This window comes from Chaetura pelagica, unplaced genomic scaffold (genome assembly GCF_000747805.2).
Source record: "Chaetura pelagica isolate M959 unplaced genomic scaffold, ChaPel_1.0 scaffold221, whole genome shotgun sequence".
Lineage (NCBI taxonomy): Eukaryota > Metazoa > Chordata > Aves > Apodiformes > Apodidae > Chaetura > Chaetura pelagica.
Window position 1 is genome coordinate 2,764,741 of NW_009952533.1, and position 18,522 is coordinate 2,783,262.

Consider the following 18,522-nt stretch of genomic DNA (forward strand, 5'->3'; position numbering starts at 1 on the left):
GAGCGGGGCTGACGCGTTCGGCTTCTCCTCAGGAAATGTGGCCGTCGCCGCTGGCTGTGGCTGGAGTGCGTGCGGGGGTCACCGAAACCCGGAACAGTTCCGAGCCCTCAGGGAGGCTGTGCCTGTATCCAGTAGTGAGTTCTTAGCTGCAGTAAAAGCTGCTGTCTCTGAAGCGGTGTCCAGCTTTCCCCCTGTCCTCCTAGGGCGCTTAAGAGGAGCAGCAGTCGGGTTGTTCCTGCTCGTTCGTGTGTTTCTTACGGGCGCCGATGCGGGTGCCAGAAGAGGTGAATCCCCCGGGTCAGGAGGGACCTGAGGCGCTGACGGCGGCAAGAAGCATCTTCCTCCTTGCTGAGGGCGGTGGTGCTCGAGGGGCTCAGCCCCGCGCCGGTGCCGCGCGCGCCGCAGCTGCGGGCCGTGCCGGGTGGGAGCTCCGCCGCGTCTGAGGAAGTGGCTGCTGTGGAACCGCTCAGCTCGGCGTTTGTGTCGCGTTACGGGCTGTCAGCAACGGGCTGACCTGCGGCGTGAACAGGTCATGGAGGGTCTCCTCTTGCTGTTTGAAGTTTTACACCCTTGCGTGTGTTGCTGGTTTTGTTACAGTTGAGAAGCATGCTGGTAGCATCTTACCTGGGTCGCTGGAATCCAATGAAACTTGGACCGACAACTGTTCATTTGCAGAATCTTACATCTGCTTAGCTACTGGCACCTTGGCACCAGATAGACCTCTAATGGAAGCTACTGAATCTTTTGTAATTTTCCTTATTACTTTATTTTATTTTTTTAAAATTGCATATTTTTGTATGCAAAAGTAGTACAGCAATGGGCTAAATCTTCAGTGTGTTCGTTTCAGTACACTGTAAGCTGTCCTTGCAAGAGTTAAGTCGGTTTTTTTAGAAAAAAACAGGTTATCTGTCACTCATGTGTGATGTGTCTTGTGTTTCATCTTCATTTTAGACACTACAGTTACAGTAGTGTTTAAAGTAGTTTAGTGGGTTCTGTTATTTTACTGCTTAATTTTAAAGTTGGTATGTTGTGACTTTTCCTGAGACAGCCTTTCAAATTTTGTGCACAGAAGCTTCACATCCATTCTTTCAGTCAGGAATCTTAATAGCTAGTCACGTAATTCTCCTTGGCTTTTTAAGATCTTCCCAGGTTACTTTCATTAGAAGGCTATGTTATTTTAAAACACTATTTATATGTGACTGTTTTCAAATAGGTATTTCAGATATTTGCCTTGACCATGATTGCAAAGAGTTAAATATCTTAGCAGAAATTGAAAGTAGAATAGTAGAAGGAAACGCTGACTTTAGAGTGCATCATATTAATAGTGTAGGATAAAATGGGTTCATAACACTTCATTTTCTTAGATGCACCTATCTACTCAAACTTTACTCATTTGAGCAAGTGATCCTGTGTGTGGATTTCTGTCCAGTTTCCTTTCATCAAGAGTGCACTTAAGACGTGCACTCCATTTAGTCCTGTTAATTTCAAAAAACACTAGAAAGAAACTCTGGGTACTTCATGCTTGCGCTGCTCAGCGCTTGCACATTAAAAAATTGAAAATATAACAATTGCCTAAGTTTCCAGTGGATTAATGTTTTCTAGATCAGTTTAAGGCTAAATAGCCCATTGAATATGTTTCAGAAAATGTTTGTGTTGTGAAAGGGACTTTCTATTTAACATATTGCACTTCTTTTTGGTGGTGTACATTATTGCAGAAGAGTTGTCACTGAACTTCCTCTTCTGACTGATTCTCTCTCTTTGTTTTAAATTGTGAATGATTTAGTCTTGTCTGTTTTATTTACTCACAAACCTGGGCTATGAGTCAGTTTCTTCTGGCTTAAGGGTATTGTTGGATGTCTTCCCTCCCCATGCTTTGTACACTGACTGTTTTCTTTCAGCTTGTGTCATTTTGTTTCTAGAAACTTGCCATTTGAGTTGGAATGGACGTTAATGATAGCAGAAGCTTTCATAGTTTCTAGGGCTGTCCCAGGTCTCATGCACAAAGTACATGTGATACTTGTCTAGCATATCATGCAGTTAAAATGCTGATATAAGAATTTAATTAATTTTCTGTTTTATTTAAATAGATATTTAAATAATAAATATATCAAAATACATAGTCCAATATTTGACTTTAAGTTTTTACTGGACTTCTTAGATGAAGGTGTCTAATTACTAAATCTGTTGCTTCAGATTTTCTCTAATCTGTCATACTTCTTTGGTCACATCATCATGGTATTTCATTGTGAGTATATATACTTACCTTACTAACACCCTTCTATTTTACTGACTTGAACTCAAAGAGAAGAGATCTGGTGCTTTTCAGTATGAAAATCACTGAATAGAAACTGGCTAGTGTTGGATGTAGCAGAAAGTGTGAGACACAGTTAATGTGTGGTTATAAGAGCAAGGCTATCAAAAATGGCAAAGTGTGATGCATGTGTTTACATTTTGTCTCATGTACTACACCTGCTGGTAACACCTGCAGAATGTGGAAAGCTACACTTAACATTTTATAAGTCCCAAGAAAATGGGTATCTGAGTAGAGATGAAGTAACCCAATTCAGTGTTCCCCACTGAAGGAAATGTGGTTACAGCTTGCCTACTGAGGTAGCACCTCTCTGGTCACAGGACTTAATGGCACATGCTTAGTTCTCAGTCAGGTTATGATGTACTATGATGTTCCTTCTTGTACAGCTAGGAGATGAGTAAGGCAACAAAATAAGGATCACTTTTGTCGAGATGCTAAGGATCTCATAATAGTGAGGAGGGTAGGTAAGGGGCCATAAACTTGTTGGATATTGAGGTCCACTGATTCTTTTGTTAATTAATAGGTTACGGCTGTTTTTAAGGTTTGCAGTTATTTCTAAGTAACAACAACTCCTGAAGTGCAGTGTTCTCAGTTTTTGCTGCTCTGCAAATATTCAGTGTTTGACAAGATGTGCTTGCAGTTTTCCTTGAAATTGTGTAGTTTGGCTGGATTTCAATGACCACAAGGAAAGTTTTAGCCAATTATTAAATCTTCTTGCATCTCAGATTCGTGGAAGTTTTTTCTCAATCTATTTTTCTTGTATTACCAAATAATCTATGGTGATTTCATCTATGGAGACTTTGTTTCTGGTCGTTTTGGAAGGTGTTTTTTTAGGTACATAGTTGAAATGCCTTAAGCTTGGTAACACTCAGATTTATTTGTAATCATGCAGGTATAAAAAACTACAAAACGCATTCATGTAACTGTTTATTTAGTTGCTTTTTATAAAGTTGCTAAACTATCTCAGCTCTTCTGGGGTCTAAAAACCTGATTTGCTGACTGACATTGTATGAAAGTATGCTTTTTTCTCCTGACCAAGAAAAAACAGTGTAGTTGGTGCTGAAATAGAACCTAACATCTTTGACAGGAACTTCCTTTCTCATTCAGGTAGTACATGAAGATGGAATTTACAATTAAACACACATGGGATGGTTTACCTGTGAGCCATGAGCCAGTTAAAATTGGGCTGAAGTCAGACAATGCAGGACTGATAATGGAAGTGAATGCTCCCTTCTTTAATGATCCTCCAGCACCCCTTGGAGAACCAGGGAAACCTTTCAGTAGATTGTGGGACTATGAGGGTAAGTGTAACTGTTCTGCTGAAAATATATCTGACTTGATGTTCTCTGCAGTTAATATGCCTTGGCTTTATTTAAGAGTTCATAATGGTTGTTTTTTTCAAACTGATCTAATGATTGTGAATGTATTACATCTAATTTAATTTGCTTTCTTTGGTCACAGTACTACTTTCAAAGGTCAGATCTGAAATGTAAAGTAAATAAAAAATAGAGGTTTGATATCTTGAATATCAAAATAATTTTGTGGCATATATATATAAAAATGCATTTGCAGTAGGTGAATAGAAGTGAGATCCTAAATATAGATTCTACTTCTGCTTTAAGGAGTATGGAGCAATAGCTAAAATTTGTGTATTTTAATCACTTTTCCAAAGTATATTTGAGGAATAAGAAGCTATGAAACAATGAGCAACTTGTAAAATATGATTCAAAAATGTACCTAAATGGAATGAGGAATATTCTTATAGTAATGCTGTTTTCTTTTTCCATTCTTGTCAATACTTTCACCTGTTGCTTTGAATGTTTCCCGTAGTTCTCTGCTTCCTCATTATTGAGATATTCTGATTAAAGCTCTGCTAGAACAGTATTAACACCTCTTTGATATTATTAATAGGCTTATGTAAAAATAAATTAAGTTATCAATCTAATTATAATTCTAATTAAAGCTCTCCAATAATGTGATTCCTGTGGGAAACATCATTACAGTTCTAATCTGTGTTCCTGAAAGGTGATTCAGCAGTCATACCTGGCTTTCAGGTGCACCTAGAATGTTAATCCCCTGTCCAAAGTTTTAGCTATCTAAAGAGAAAAGCCACTGAAGAGCTAAATACTTCCCTACTGTTTCTGAGATTTACCTGTATTCATAATGGGGTGTGTGGGCTCTGTTGTGACTATATGCTCCTCTCTTCACTTTTTATTTCTTTTTCTGGTCTCTGGTGCTTTGTATCTGCAGGCTGCCAGCAAACACAAGACTTCTACACTTGTTTGCTCTCGCTGGAGTGCATGCTGAGTGTACGATGAGCTAGGATCCCTGTCTTGGTCAGCTTTGCTCACAGCATGCATGCTAGATGGAGTAGCTGTGTGCTGATGCTTTTCTCCTTCCACGGACAGCTACTAACATTAGTAGACCTGTCATTTTTCTGCTGCATCGAGTGTTTCCAAAACAGGAGATGGTAAAGTAAATGAATTTAGAATGGTGCTTTATAAAGCTCTTTATGGTGATAGGCATGAAAAATAAGTGTTCTTGAAGTTATAAGTTCAGCACAGCATTTCAGATAGCTAGGAAGCTGTCAGTAGCATGTACATAGCTAGATAAACCCAGGCATGGCACAGGCCAAGTGTTGTGAAAACATAATTGTTTTAGTAGGATATGAATATGTCAGGATATTACAAAACAGTAAAAAATATTGACAGCCTGTTTTTTTACAGTTGTAGAAGCATTTTTCCTGAATGACAGAACTGAACAGTATTTAGAAGTTGAACTTTGCCCGTAAGTACAACACTGAAAAAGTCACTGCTGTTAATTTGAATTTCCGGTTCTGATGCTTATAAGATACATGTATGAGGAAGACTGGGGCTACATAAATTGTACCAATATGTGGAATGTACATATTTGTGTTAGAACAGTAAGCTAATGACTTGGCATAATTTTGAGAAATTTGTGCTCTTATTTTTTTGAAAGCCATGGAGAACACTTGTTGCTGCTGCTTTCTGGCAGAAGAAAAGTATGGAAAGTAAGTGGTCAAGTACATTCATAATGTACAGAAAACCTAATTGTTTTTAGGTACCTGTTGCCAGACTGGAAGATTATGTGACCTTTTTGTGTTGTTTTTTTTCCCTTCTTTAACAGGAAGAGCTTCCTTTAGAGTTTGAGGTGACCAGAACGGACACCAAATGGGAGGGTAAAGCTTGTCTTCCTTGGAATTATTTTCCACCATGCACTAACAAGTTCAATGCATTTGCAATTCATGGCTCGGGAGAACAGAGAAAATATGAGGCACTTTATCCTGTGCCTCAACATGAACTACAGGAAGGACAGAAACCGGATTTGTAAGCATAAAACTAGCACTTCTATTATATAGTTGCACTATTTTTTGAATACTGAAAGAGAGCCAATCTTGTTTTCAGATTGCCACTAGTAGTTTAATTACACTGTTTATCCCCAGATCCACTGGCACTGTACTTTGTGTAAAGCACTGTGGCAGATAGCTGTAATTAGTGCTTGATTTCTATGTTATCCCCTAGGTGCATAGAAAATGATTCATTCAACACCACTGGCATCTGTTTTATCACCTTCCTCAGCTAAATCTTGGATAGGTTGTGCTACTATTTTCCTTGCCTCCAGCACCTCCTGAAATGCAGTTTAGTATTAATTTCACCAAATAGATTTCCAGTGAATCTCTTTTGTGTCTTTCCTACTGTTCTAAACAACCTTATCTCTACAGGTGGTTCCATATTGTAGAAAAATTTGAAAAGGGAGACTAAATGGAAAAGTATAATAAAAAGATACTCAGTATAAATAAAAGAAATATAATATATTGATTTTTGAATTGTGCTTTGGGCCTGTGACTGTGAGGCTGCTGTGATTTGATAAAAACTGCTTCTTCTGGGCATTTTGTGTAAATGAACTAGCTATAGAGGCTACTCTGTAGTTCTTTTGCGAACTTGTTAATCAACATACAATGATAGCCAAGTTAAGATGAATTTCAGATAAGTTACCCTTTATTGCCTTTATTTAAGAAAAGTAGAAGTAATGTTTTTCAGGAAGGGATTCCTTCGATTTTTTTAAATTTTTTTTTGGTAGTACCCCTTCCAAAAATCCCCTGGATTTTTTCAGACATTGGTAGCAGTTGCAATTATGAGAAGTTGCTCCTTGCTGCTTTCATTGCTCATAGTTTGTCTTTATTCTTACAAATTACTTCCAAATAAGAGAATTCAATTTGGCTTTTAAAAGTGATTAGTGTATTGTCAGATGTTCTGTCTATTGTTTGGCAGTTGTTTAATGTAAGTATTAATAAGCTATAGGCTTCAGTGTCTTCTTTCTATTGTTTCTGTATAGTAGCCAAAAGGAGAAATTGTTAGCAAGAACTGATTAATAATGTTTGAAAGAAAATGAGACTCCTAGTCTTACAGAAGAAAAATGTGTAGTAGTTTCACTAGCCCATCCATTCTTCCTCATTTCTGTAAGGAAGGGATGTCCCTGTGAGATGATTTTTCAGTTGGTCAAGAGTTTTAAATTTTTACTCAGTTGGAGTGCAGATAAGTCTTAAAGGACGAAATTGCTGTCCTCTTGCTCTGGCTGCAGTTCCAGGCAACAGAAATTGAGGGAGTTTAAAAGGTGAGCTCTCTCATAACTTGATTTTATGCTCTGCAATACCTGATCATAGCTGAGGATTTTGCCCTGTGTTTGCAGTATGAGATTTTCAGAAACACAGTAATGCTTTTTATTTATAAACTCAAGTTTTGGAAAGAGAACCAATGGAATGAATGTTACATTCTTGTCCAAGAAAACATGAAAATAAAGATCAATTAAACCTATTTAGGGTACTGCCTTTTTTAAAGATTTACACCTTTTTTTGTTGATTTCTTCTCTCTTTGCAGTCATCGTCTGGAATTTTTCAAAGATTTGAACCTGAAAAGATTAATGGGAGAAGACTGGAAACAGCCTGAATCAGATTTATGGAAATATCTCACTAATTAAATGGATTGAGGCATAAATTTTTATAGCATTAAAGTGGGATGAAACAACTTCATTCTGAGCAGAGTTTGAAAATATCAGATGAGTAAGGCTTTTCTTGACACCAAAATCATTGATCAATATTAAATAAACTTTAAAGCACCTAGGGCAATTGATTCTGAATATGTGAAGTATGTGACAGCTGGTATTTCAGTTCATCTAGGTATGGAGTTTTTAATCTGTGCAAGACATGAATCTGCTTCTACCAGCGAAGGGAAAACAATGGGCTAAAACTGCAGCTGTGTTTTCATGAGAGCTCTAAGCCTGACAAAGCGATATCTAGCGTGGAATCTTTCAGTTTCCTGTAGTTGCTGCAGTTCTGCTATATTTTTTGCTGCTGCTTGTTTGTTTCTTAGCTGTTGAATGAGATTCTTATGTGCCCAAGTCTTTTAACGGCAATCAGGAGAAAAAATGCCTCCTTCAGGAACAGAAAAGTATGTAGCTATTGTGGCATTTTGTGGCCCAGTACTTGGATTGCAAAATACTGTGGAGGTATAACACTACCCTTACCTGTCCCTTTTTATACCTGAAATTTTCCCTTGCACAGTGCTGAAGGAGGAACTCAAATCTGTAGTACTTCATTAGCAGACCTCTGTGCTTCTAATTCAGTGTGGAACTTGTAGTGATACTCAGCTACAGAGGATAGATTTACAAAAGATTTTATGTATTTTAGGAAGTTTCTGGGATAAATCATGTTTAATAAAACCTTTTGATGTAGTTTTGTTCCTACAAAAGCTTGTTTGTTCCAAGACCTTGTCACATCACCTGAAGGATTCAGATGTTTGAGAATTTTGTTTGCATGCCACCTAATGTTGGAAATAATCTAATTGTATATGCCTGCATTTCCTACATATGGACATGGGTATTTTTAACAGTACTGAGTACTCTTAGATGGTAACATCTAACATATAAGCTGTCACACAATATACAAATTAGATGTTTCTTCTTTGTTTAGTATATTAAGTGCTGCTCAATTATGGTTACTACTTGATTCTGTATATATATTAACTTAGAAAATGGGAAGTTTATCCACTAACCAGGTCCTATATCTGAGAAACAGGTGGCTTTAAAATCAAACTTCTTTGGTTTAGTTCAGAATGAGGATTCAGACAAAGACATAGTCCTCAGTCCTTTACTAGATAGAGGACTTCCTGCATACTGTTGAAATGTCATCATCACAGGGTAAAAGGTGGTTTTGTTCTAATAGTTTTGTGTGAAGGATTCTTTAGAGAGTCTGAGAGAATATGGCTCAGTCTCAAGTGAGAGAGCATCTTTCAGAAGTCTAGTCCTGAGGATGTGGTACCAGGTTTTACCCTTTAGTGTACCATTTTCTACTGCACAATTCAGAATCCTACTAGTTCCTGGGAAGCATGAGTGTTCTTGTAGGTGAGCATAGCAATCAAAGCAGGGCTATTGTAGAAGGCAGTTGGGTTTGCTCAAGGCCTTTTTAAGTTTTGAAGACCTCCGAAAGTAGAGCTTCAAATGGTGTGGGTCACCTGTTTCAGTACTTAACAGGTTCTGTTACAAAAACTTATTTAACTGCCATTTCCTGTGCTGCAACTTGTGTCCATTGCCCTTTGTCCTTTCCCTGTGCATCCTTCCCCATGAAGAGTGAAGATTCCTCTATAACTACTGATTAAGTAGCTGAAGATAACTGTTTGATCCCCATGGATTTCTTCAAATGTTCCCATTCTCAGTTTACCCTTTGTGACTCTGATTAGCAAGCACCTTCCACTCACAGAAAACTGACAGACAACATAAAAGTCTAACTTGGGTCGTAACTCAGATGCAGCGATGCTCTGAGACCTTTTGTGTTTATTTAGTTCATAAATGGTTCTTAAAATCTTCTCTCTAGCTTTAGACATCAAAATGTCTGTGAAATGCACAAGGCTGCATTTTCTAGGTCATATTACTTAAAAAGATTCTCTTGTCTCTTCTAAACTTGTATGCAGTAATAACCATAGACTGATGGTCATGTTTTCTGTACTATCTTTAAATTGAACTCTGCATGTGAATTCTGCCTGAGAAGAAAAGAAGATGGGGATATCCTGCCTTTGTGAACGTCTCAGTGTGATGAATATCCAAGATAGAATGTTACAACAAGAGTTTTTGCTTGGCTTTAGCATTCCTCTTTGAATTCTGTTTTATAGAACTTTACTTTCAAATTTAAGGATACTAGTCTTTTTCAGATGCAGACATTGACATGCCAGTGCACTCAGCCATCCAATTGTTTCTGCTCTCTTTTAATTAGGCACTACAGATTCCTTGCTATAAAGTGCCATCTGTTGAAAATTTTAAGTATTGTACATTCAGTTGTTTGGCTTCTTTTCTTCAGTCCATGTATGGTTTTTCAAAGAATAACATTAGTCTGAAGTATTGAATAATCCAGTCAATGTTGGTTGAAAACATCTTCTAGATACTGCCATCTTAAAACTGCTTTTAAAATTCCAGTCAAAAGTGAAAAAAAAAACCCACCACATTTCTCTGAAGCTTTAGACTTCATTTTAAACAGTTTGTTAAAAAAGGTATGCAAAGGTTAAAAATGAGTTTACTGTTTTTCTCACAGAAGTTGTTTTCACATGGTGATTGATGCTTTGTATGTAAAGGACAGTAAATCAAATTATTTATTCAGAGGCTTCATCTCACATTCATTCCCACTTCAAACTGACTACTTCAGATATGACTTTGGAAGTCAAAGCTTTGAGGGAAATGGATTACTTTCCCTAAATAAGTAATTTAAAGTAAAATAATTGTGGTACAAAATTTAATGGTATATGCTTCTGAAAATGGGACTGGTCATGTAGACTTTGTTCAAGGCAGATACTACTCCACTCTGCTGTCAGTTGGTTCACTTGTGTCTTCCTAACCTTTAAGAGTCTGTTTGATCTCTGAGTGCTGTCTGTCATCAGAAAGTTTCCATATGGGTTTGTGGAGTGCAGAGTTGGAACCTGTGCACTGACTTGTTTCTAAAGGTTGAAAGTTAAATTAATCCTTTGGTAGAAACTTTCTGTAGGAGGGGGTATCTACTTAAGGCATGTGTTAGATGGAAGCACAGCATCTTGGCACATAGTAGTGAATTCTTGGCAATACGATACTTGCCAGCATTGTTTAAAGTTCCCAGGACTTTGCAGGGATGCATACCAATGTTCATTGGGATGCTAGTTAGTAACTTTCTGGCTCTGATCTGCTTTTAACCTGGCCTTGTGTTACATTGTGGAGAACAGTTGTTGCCGTTCTTTCCTGAATTGTCTCTCTCTTGCAATACATGAAGAAAAGAAAAAACATACTGTTCTGTGTGAGTTCTGTTTAAGTACATGTTAATTAATTGTTAAACCTAGTATAGAAGAAAGGTGATGCAGTCTGGCTCAGTTTATGTATGTATGTATAGACATTCAGCACTGTACTGGTTTTGTATGTCAAATTTGAATCAAGAATAATATAAATAAGTGCTCAATATTGTCACACTGGATATACTTTATGTAAGATATCAATTTGATAAAATGCAGAGCTACATGATAGAAAGCAAAGATCATGAAAGCGTTCTATCCACAAATCATTTTGCTTTGAAATGGATTTAAACACTTCAACCTTGTGAGCACTTCTTATCTGTTGCTGTCTTTAAAGAATGTTAAGACATCAATCTGTCTTGTAAATGTTTTTTTGTGGATAATATTTGGCCTTGTGCCAGTTACATTATGTGACATACCAGGTGTAAGATGCAGGAATTTTATTCCTTGGAAATGGGGGAATACCCACTGGGGTGTGCAGGTATTTGATTTTTTTGTTTTTTTTAGTTCTGCAGAGGCTTTAGATAACCTTAAGTGGAACATTTTCATATGTGAAAATTTCAATGTAATGGCAATTTTTACTTATTTTACCATATTTAACCAGAATTCCTAAGGAGATGAGGCTGTTGGGTTATCACTATGTTTATGCCTTTCTGGCAGTGTTGTCGTCCATTTCCCCCACTACCACAACAATTTTTAAACCCATTAGCCAATTTCAGCTGAATCAGAGGATCAGACAGCCTTAAAAGATACTGGATTCTTGCAAAATGTGTGGACAAGAATAGCTGAAGGCAGTTCCTAACTATAGCACCCCAAATTGAGGAAAGTGAGAGATCATCTCCTAGGCCTTGTCCTCTAGCTGTAGTGCCCAATTCTTGAAGCAGTTGGTGCACGCTTAACTTTAGCTGACATGCATATAACTTCCTACTTTGGAACTTTGATTAGGAAACTGGGAAATGTGTGGAGCTTAAGGGATATGACATGCTGTCACAGAGGTGAGCTTAGATTTCACAGACCTGTGCTCTAGTGTTACTTCAAGGTAAGAATCTTAGGAGACAGCGTGTTTGTATAAAATAGAAATGTATGAGTAGCCATGTTTTGTTAATCCTGCTGCTAACACATACCAGGCAGGGTAGATATCCAAGCATGTTTTCAGTGCTTTTTTTTTTTTAAAAAAAAACACAACATCAAAACAACAAACAACTCAAGAAATTATTCACCTGTTCCTGTCCTTTTTCAGAAGAAGATGCCACACAAAGGATAAAGGATGGAGTTCCTCCAAGTTTAATGCCAGGGTTAGTTGAAACCACAAGGGTGTAGTATCAACTTGTCATTGCCTCTGCAAATACACTTCCGGCTTAATCAATTTTCTAATTCAGTAGGTTCTGTTGTGAAAATGTTGATCCTAAAGAGAAGCAGAATATGAGCTTGAAAACACTGCTCTTACTTAGTGAGATAATATTGCTCCTATTGCTTTCATAGTGCTCCATACTAGCCATTCTCTCCCCAGCCTGTATTTGTGCCTGGGGTTGTGCTGACCTGGGTGCAGGACTTTGCACTTGGCCTTGTTGAACTTCCTGAGGTTGGCATTGGCCCACCTCTCCAGCCTGTCCGGGTCCCTCCGAATGGTGTCTCTTCCTTCTAAGGTGTCAACCACACCACACAGCTTAGTATTGTCAACAAACTTCCTGAGGATATACTCAATCCCACTGTCCGTGTCTCCAATAGAGATGCTAAACAGCACTGGCCTTCCTAGTAGATACTTGAGAAGTTGAGGCTGAATGCAGATTTGGATAGTTGCAGCCTCTTAATTACATGATTGGACTGAATAACCTGGAAAGCAAAAATACTGAGCTTCATGGAAAACAGCTATGCCAGTCCAGAGAACCCAAATTTCAACATTTCTGCCTTGTAAGTGCATTGCTAAGCTCCTTTCAAAGTTATGTTTATTATTTGTGAACTTGAAGATGAAAACCAGAATTCTACATGACTCAGTCCTCCTTAACATGTCAGTCTCTTTATTCAGATGATGTTGGAAAACATCTCTGTGACTGCTTTCCTAAAGACCTTGTTTTTTATGCTTCTTGCCACTAGATGGAAGAAGAAGGTTATCAAAACTATGCCTTGGTGCTACCAGCCTAGTTATTCTTAACCAGATCAATTCCTTCTTACTAGATCCTTGATTTTAGGAAAAAGATGTTTCAGTCAAGCTGATGATGGCTTATTTTGATATTATTGAGACATATTTATGAAAATAAATGCTATACCATGGTATTTAGTTACAGTTCCAATGTTTCTTTTCCTACAGTAGTATTTCTATAGATAATGTTGACACAAAATTAACAGAAGATAAGTTCTGTAAGGTGTCAGTCTGTAATATAAAATATGGTATCTTGATACATAAATTATTTTATTTGTCTTTGCTGGGGTTTTTTGTTTGTTTGTTTGTTTTTGTTTGCTTATTTGTGGTTTTTTTACAAATGTTTTGAATAGTCTATTTCAAACTTTCCAGAAAGGCTCTATTTAATTCTTTTTTCAAAATATAACCTGGTTTGTGAGAGATGGTGCATCGCTTAAAGTGTGAAGCTTGAGTGGTGCAAACACTCTGGAGTGAAGGTTAGAGAGGAATGTGAAACAATGTGAGAACTGTAGCTTAAGAGGGACAGAAATTTGTTGTTCTTAGATACAGAAATGCAAAAAGGAATTTTTATTTAAAGAAAACTTGAGTGATAATGAGTCCTACTGGAAAAAGTGATTTGTCTTAAATGTAAAGATGGAGCAACTTAGGCTGTCAGGTGTGGTAGGTGATAAAATCTGCGTGCAGATGACACCACATAGTGGGGTATTTTTATGCAAAAGCTCTGAACAGGAGTAAAATTTTGCTGATGTCTTTGCATACTTTTGACAAATTTTCTCTAATATGCCAGGTCAGATATTAGAGCAAGTGAACTGCAACTTAATTCTGGAATATATGAATTTTGTTTGCCCTGACTGGCATAGGTACTTTATTACCTGTCCTAGTTAACTTGTTAGAAATGCAAGTCAGTTCATATTTGTAGTGCCCAGGACTATGATGATACAATATTGATGAATGTTAAGTACCATGTTGCTTGCTCTTCCTTTTGCGCAGCCTGAGGTGGTTTGTGCCTCTGAAAGGCACAGCACAGAATGTATGTTGTATTTTAAATTCAGACCATGTAAAATATTTTCAAAATACGAGAAGCACAGTGCATAATTTGCTGCACGTAAAATATAAAACTATTTTTTCATACTTCTCAAGCCATCTCTGAAGTGGACTTCATTGCATTTAATTATGATAAATTTATAATAATGCTATTGAAGTTTGATAGTTAACTGGCACTTATTTTATTGCTGGTTTTTGTTTTCCATGAGTGCTTTGGTTTACTACAGTGTCTCTGAACAGTGCTTCAGCCGAAGTACTGGGAAGTGTTTTAAGGCTGATTATAGAACTCTTATTTACTCTGGTTGTATAAACAGCTATACACATGCTCATACAAATAGTCCCAGTGAGATCAATGCAACAGTTTAAACATAAAGTGTATCACAATTATGCCTTTTCCCATCTACTTGTCTCTCTGTTGAAATTAGTATCAGTATTATCAGGAGAATTCAGTTCTAGAAGCTAGTTCTATCTGACTGTACTGCTTGGCACTGCTTGTTTTCTTTCCTCTGGTTTAAAACAAGAAAAACCTTAGCTATGGGAGGTTTTTAAGTGATGGTTCATGAGGCACTGTTTGTATCTTCACTAGCTATGAACATACCAAAATGTTCATGATTCATTTTCAGAAACAGTGCTGTAGACTGCCACTGAGTATGTGTGTAAATACCCTCTGCCAGTTATGTAGTTTATTCTCAAATAAAATGTATTCTTATCCATGTGGTAAACCAGCATCTAAATTACTGTGCCTTCACTGCTGCTTTAAAACCAACCTAGCCAGATTAGTTTAGTATCTTTCTTGGAATGTGCAACAGATTCTTGAATTTAAAAAAAAGGGCATTTTCAGATGTAATATTTTTAAAATACAGAATTCCTTTCTGTAGAACACATTTTTAGTCAGTTTAATCTTGTCTTTCATTTCATGGGCTCACTCTCTTGAACTCAATCACTGCAGGCAGTGAAGTTTATATCTTGGTGCCAGTAGTAGCTGTCATAAAATTATTCATCTCTTCAAGTCTGGGCAATGTAATTGGTTCACTTCCTTCTTACTGCTGAGTTTGCTTTGATCAGCAAATCAAACCATTTGGAAACTGGTACTTTCTCTTTCTCAGTGCTTTAAAGCTTATACAAGTCCTGGTATTTATATTTAATTGTGCCTGGCACTTTAAATAATTGGTTCTTGTTTTAAAGTTGTAAATTACTTTCCTAGATGTTAATGGGAGGGTCTGTAACCTCTTGTGCCAGATACCTACTTCAACCCTTTTTTAATTTAAACAAAATACTTATCTGTTTCAGAGGAAAGTAGTTAATGATGTCAGAAGACAAAAAATGTGGTCTTGTACCTCCTAAATTCTTACGACTTCTAGAATGAAACCTTCAGACTTGGTGAGTGATCCATATTATTGTCAGGAGTGTTTTGTAATTTCTGTGAAACAGCCTTTCTGAAGCTATTCTGCTTGATATATATATATCTCTTGATATAATTTGTGTAGACAGGAAGAGAATAAAATATTCCTCTAAAGGACCTCATATTTCCAACTCTGTTGAGTCAGGTAGTAATATTGTTCTTTGGGTAGGAAATGGTGACTATGTTATATCCCTTCAGATACTATTGCTGAGATGGTAATTAGTAAAGTATTTGGGATAAAAGATGGTTTTGAAAGTTGAGTGCATGCTGCTGCCTAAAAGAGGACAGCCAATGCCTCTGGCCTGATACCTCTTTTGTGCTTGCAGTTGAATTTATCCTTCCATGAGATGAGTCAGTATAGGCAACAACTCAATCGAAGTAAATAAGCCCTTTTCCCACCCAAACCTGACCCCAGGTCCTCTCTCTGAGTTGGGAAAGAGAAACAACAACCAAAACACCTGCAAAAACCCTAAACTAAAATAAATTGCAGTTGAATGAATATTGACACAAAGAAAAGAACATCAGGTCAGGGAAAAGTGATAACTATTACAGTTTAAGGTATTGGCAAGTGTAAGGCATTTTCTTCCTTTAAAGGAAGGCTTATGTGTATATATATATATATATGTATATACTGGAGTTTAGTTAGTCCATTTCCACGTTACTTCTCTGTGGTGTCAAGACTTACTGAGATTTAGCATTCAAGATTGGAAAAAAATACCTGAGCTAATAAGAAATGGAAATTTGTGTGGTGGGTTGTGGTTTTTTGTTTGTTTTTTTTTTTTTTTTTTTTTTTTTTAACTTCTGCACCTGCTTAGTTTTAATAGAAAAGTAAATTGTCTGCTTTCCATCCCAGTTCATCTGTGGATTTGATGCTTGGGTGAGGCTCTCCAGATTAATTAACAGGCTTAGTAAATGATACAGGGAAAAGTAATCACATTCTGTATGTGTTAGTACCTCAGTGCCAAATCTTTATTTTCATCCTCCTGAGTCTACAGTGCCTGAAGTGCTTTAAGTCATGGCAGTACTGCTTATAAAATGTGTAATTTATCCACTAAAATGGAGAGTACATCGCAAGCATTGATGGTATTCATCTGATTTTGCATTCACTATAATGTGAGATGCTGAATTCCCCTCTTTGGTTATTAATAGCTTTCCCCTCCATGATTCTTAAACATATTAAGAAAGCCCTGTACAGTTTTCAAGTATGTCTGTTTTGTGCTGCTTTTTTTTTGCTTTTTTTTTTTTTTTTTTTTTTTTTTTCCTGCTGCCAACAATTATTTCTTTTTTTTCTGATAAGCAAGACCAGAATAAACTCCTTAAAGGAGAACTTTGGAGAAAGATTTATGCAACTTTACTCCTTTCTGTCTATAGATTGTGCATCAATATTTACATCTCAAAGCATTGCTTTAGCTATTACAGCCCTTAAAAATTTGGTTTTAGTCAGAAGAACTGACTGCTCTGTTTAAACTTCATGAAACATCTCCTGTGGTTTTTTTTTTCTCCACTCATGGTAAGATGATTTAATAAAAAAAAAAAAGATGGTGCTAATTGGCAAATTAATGATTCTTTGGAACTGTTAAATATGCTGCTCCTAAAATCAGGCCTTCATAGGTACAAGTTAGTGGCTGGTTTATGAGAACTACCAATTGTCTATTTTTTTCAGCAGCTGTAACGTAACTAGATATGGTCATAAGGACTAGATTATTTCAAATCCATATATTACATCAAGGTGATTTTTTTGTTTTTCAGGAGGCTACATAATGGAAGCCACCTAAGCATTGCTTTCACACTTTTTGGCACTTACGGTCTTTTCTAACTTAGTTGTGTTGTTAGTTGTGGATAGTTGTGTGTCTTTCGGCATCTAATTAGAACATACTAATTACAAGCTGTTTTGTGAAGGCTGGTTTCCGTTGGCTTTGTGTTCCATGTTCCCTGAGCCCTTCTATCTGCAATAGAAGTCACTTAAGAACCTTAGGTCTTGTTAGAAGAGTGACAGTTAAGGAGCTTGTAATTGCTGTCAGACTGTGAATGAGCTCAGTATCTGTTTCCCACAAATGAAGACAACAGGAATACATTGAGATTTTTTTAACTCTTTTCTTTCACTCATATCATCAGCTTTCGCTAACGTCTATGAGCTTGCAATTGATATCTAAGGAAGATGTTTGAAATGGAAGTCTGAAGCTTTTCACGTTTGTTTAAGCTCTATTAACACTGTTATTGCAGGCTATTTTTATATCTGATTGTTAGAAGTTGGCAGAATCTGAAGTGATGTGTGGATCTGAAAGACTGGTTGTTAAGAGACTTGGAAAATTGGAAGAGCTGTATTTTTAAGAAATCCACTGATGCCACCTGTTAACACTCTGGAATATTAATATTTATTATTAGATGTGTCAAGCCATAAGTTGCAGTGAACAATACCATAGAGCACAGGATGTCCATTTGCAATCAAGAGGTCTTGAGTGCAAGTAAATTTGAAAACTAAAGCCAGAAAACTCACTGAAGTTTGTGCAGAGCATGGGAGGGGATCTGTGGTAGATGATGAGGTTGCAATTTAAAATGTCCATTCCATCTTGGTCAATTCAGCTCTGTTGTCCCCAGAAAACTGCTGGACTTGTTTTGCTATAATGATTGGCATATTCTTTGGATTTAAAGTATATAAGCATCTGTAGTCTCAATCACATTTGGGCATAATTCTGAGATTTGCTGAGCAGCATCTGCAAATTAGTGATTAGGAAAAAGTTTAATCTGGTATTCTACGAACTGTTGAAGCTTCTTTTCAGACAGGATCAGAGCCATTGACAGTTACAGAGCCATGCTGTTAAAAAAACACACAAACATGCATATTATATATGCTGGTCTCTATTATGAACCACCAATCCTTCATCACATAATTAGAACATATTGCTTACAAAGTTCCCCAGAGTGTTGTTTCTCATAGTCTTGTTTCCTGTGCTCCCTGTGCCTTTCTGGTCTCTGATGTCTGTTCTAAGCAGAAGATAGTTTGCTTCTGGAGCTATGCACATGATATTGGGGCTCATGGGTACTGTGCTTGATATGCTGAGTACATGCATCATCTGAGTGACTAGCAACTGCTTATTAAACAAATGCAAATGACTGAGAATTGTATCCCTGTTTACTTTATAGGGGCAGTAACCTGAACCTCTTTCTATCTGTTCACTGTCTTATTCACCACAAAAACTTAGTTTGTTTATTGTTAATGCATTCTGCTTCCCTTGCCCTGTTCTTTAGATGAGGTTGCTCCATGCTTTCAGAAGTAATAGGAACAGGGCAGAGAAAAGTTCAC

The 18,522-nt window shown here is 37.0% G+C and overlaps 1 protein-coding gene across 1 annotated transcript; it reads left to right on the plus strand.

Moving 5' to 3' along the window:
• The first annotated feature begins 3,431 nt into the window (after window positions 1-3,431).
• LOC104398769 (chromosome unknown open reading frame, human C4orf33) lies at window positions 3,432-7,309 on the plus strand. The gene is made up of 5 exons (XM_010008915.1): window positions 3,432-3,612; window positions 5,038-5,098; window positions 5,291-5,342; window positions 5,459-5,658; window positions 7,210-7,309. Exons 1-5 carry the CDS (start codon window positions 3,432-3,434, stop codon window positions 7,307-7,309), a joined length of 594 nt encoding a protein of 197 aa, XP_010007217.1.
• The last annotated feature ends 11,213 nt before the right edge of the window (window positions 7,310-18,522 follow it).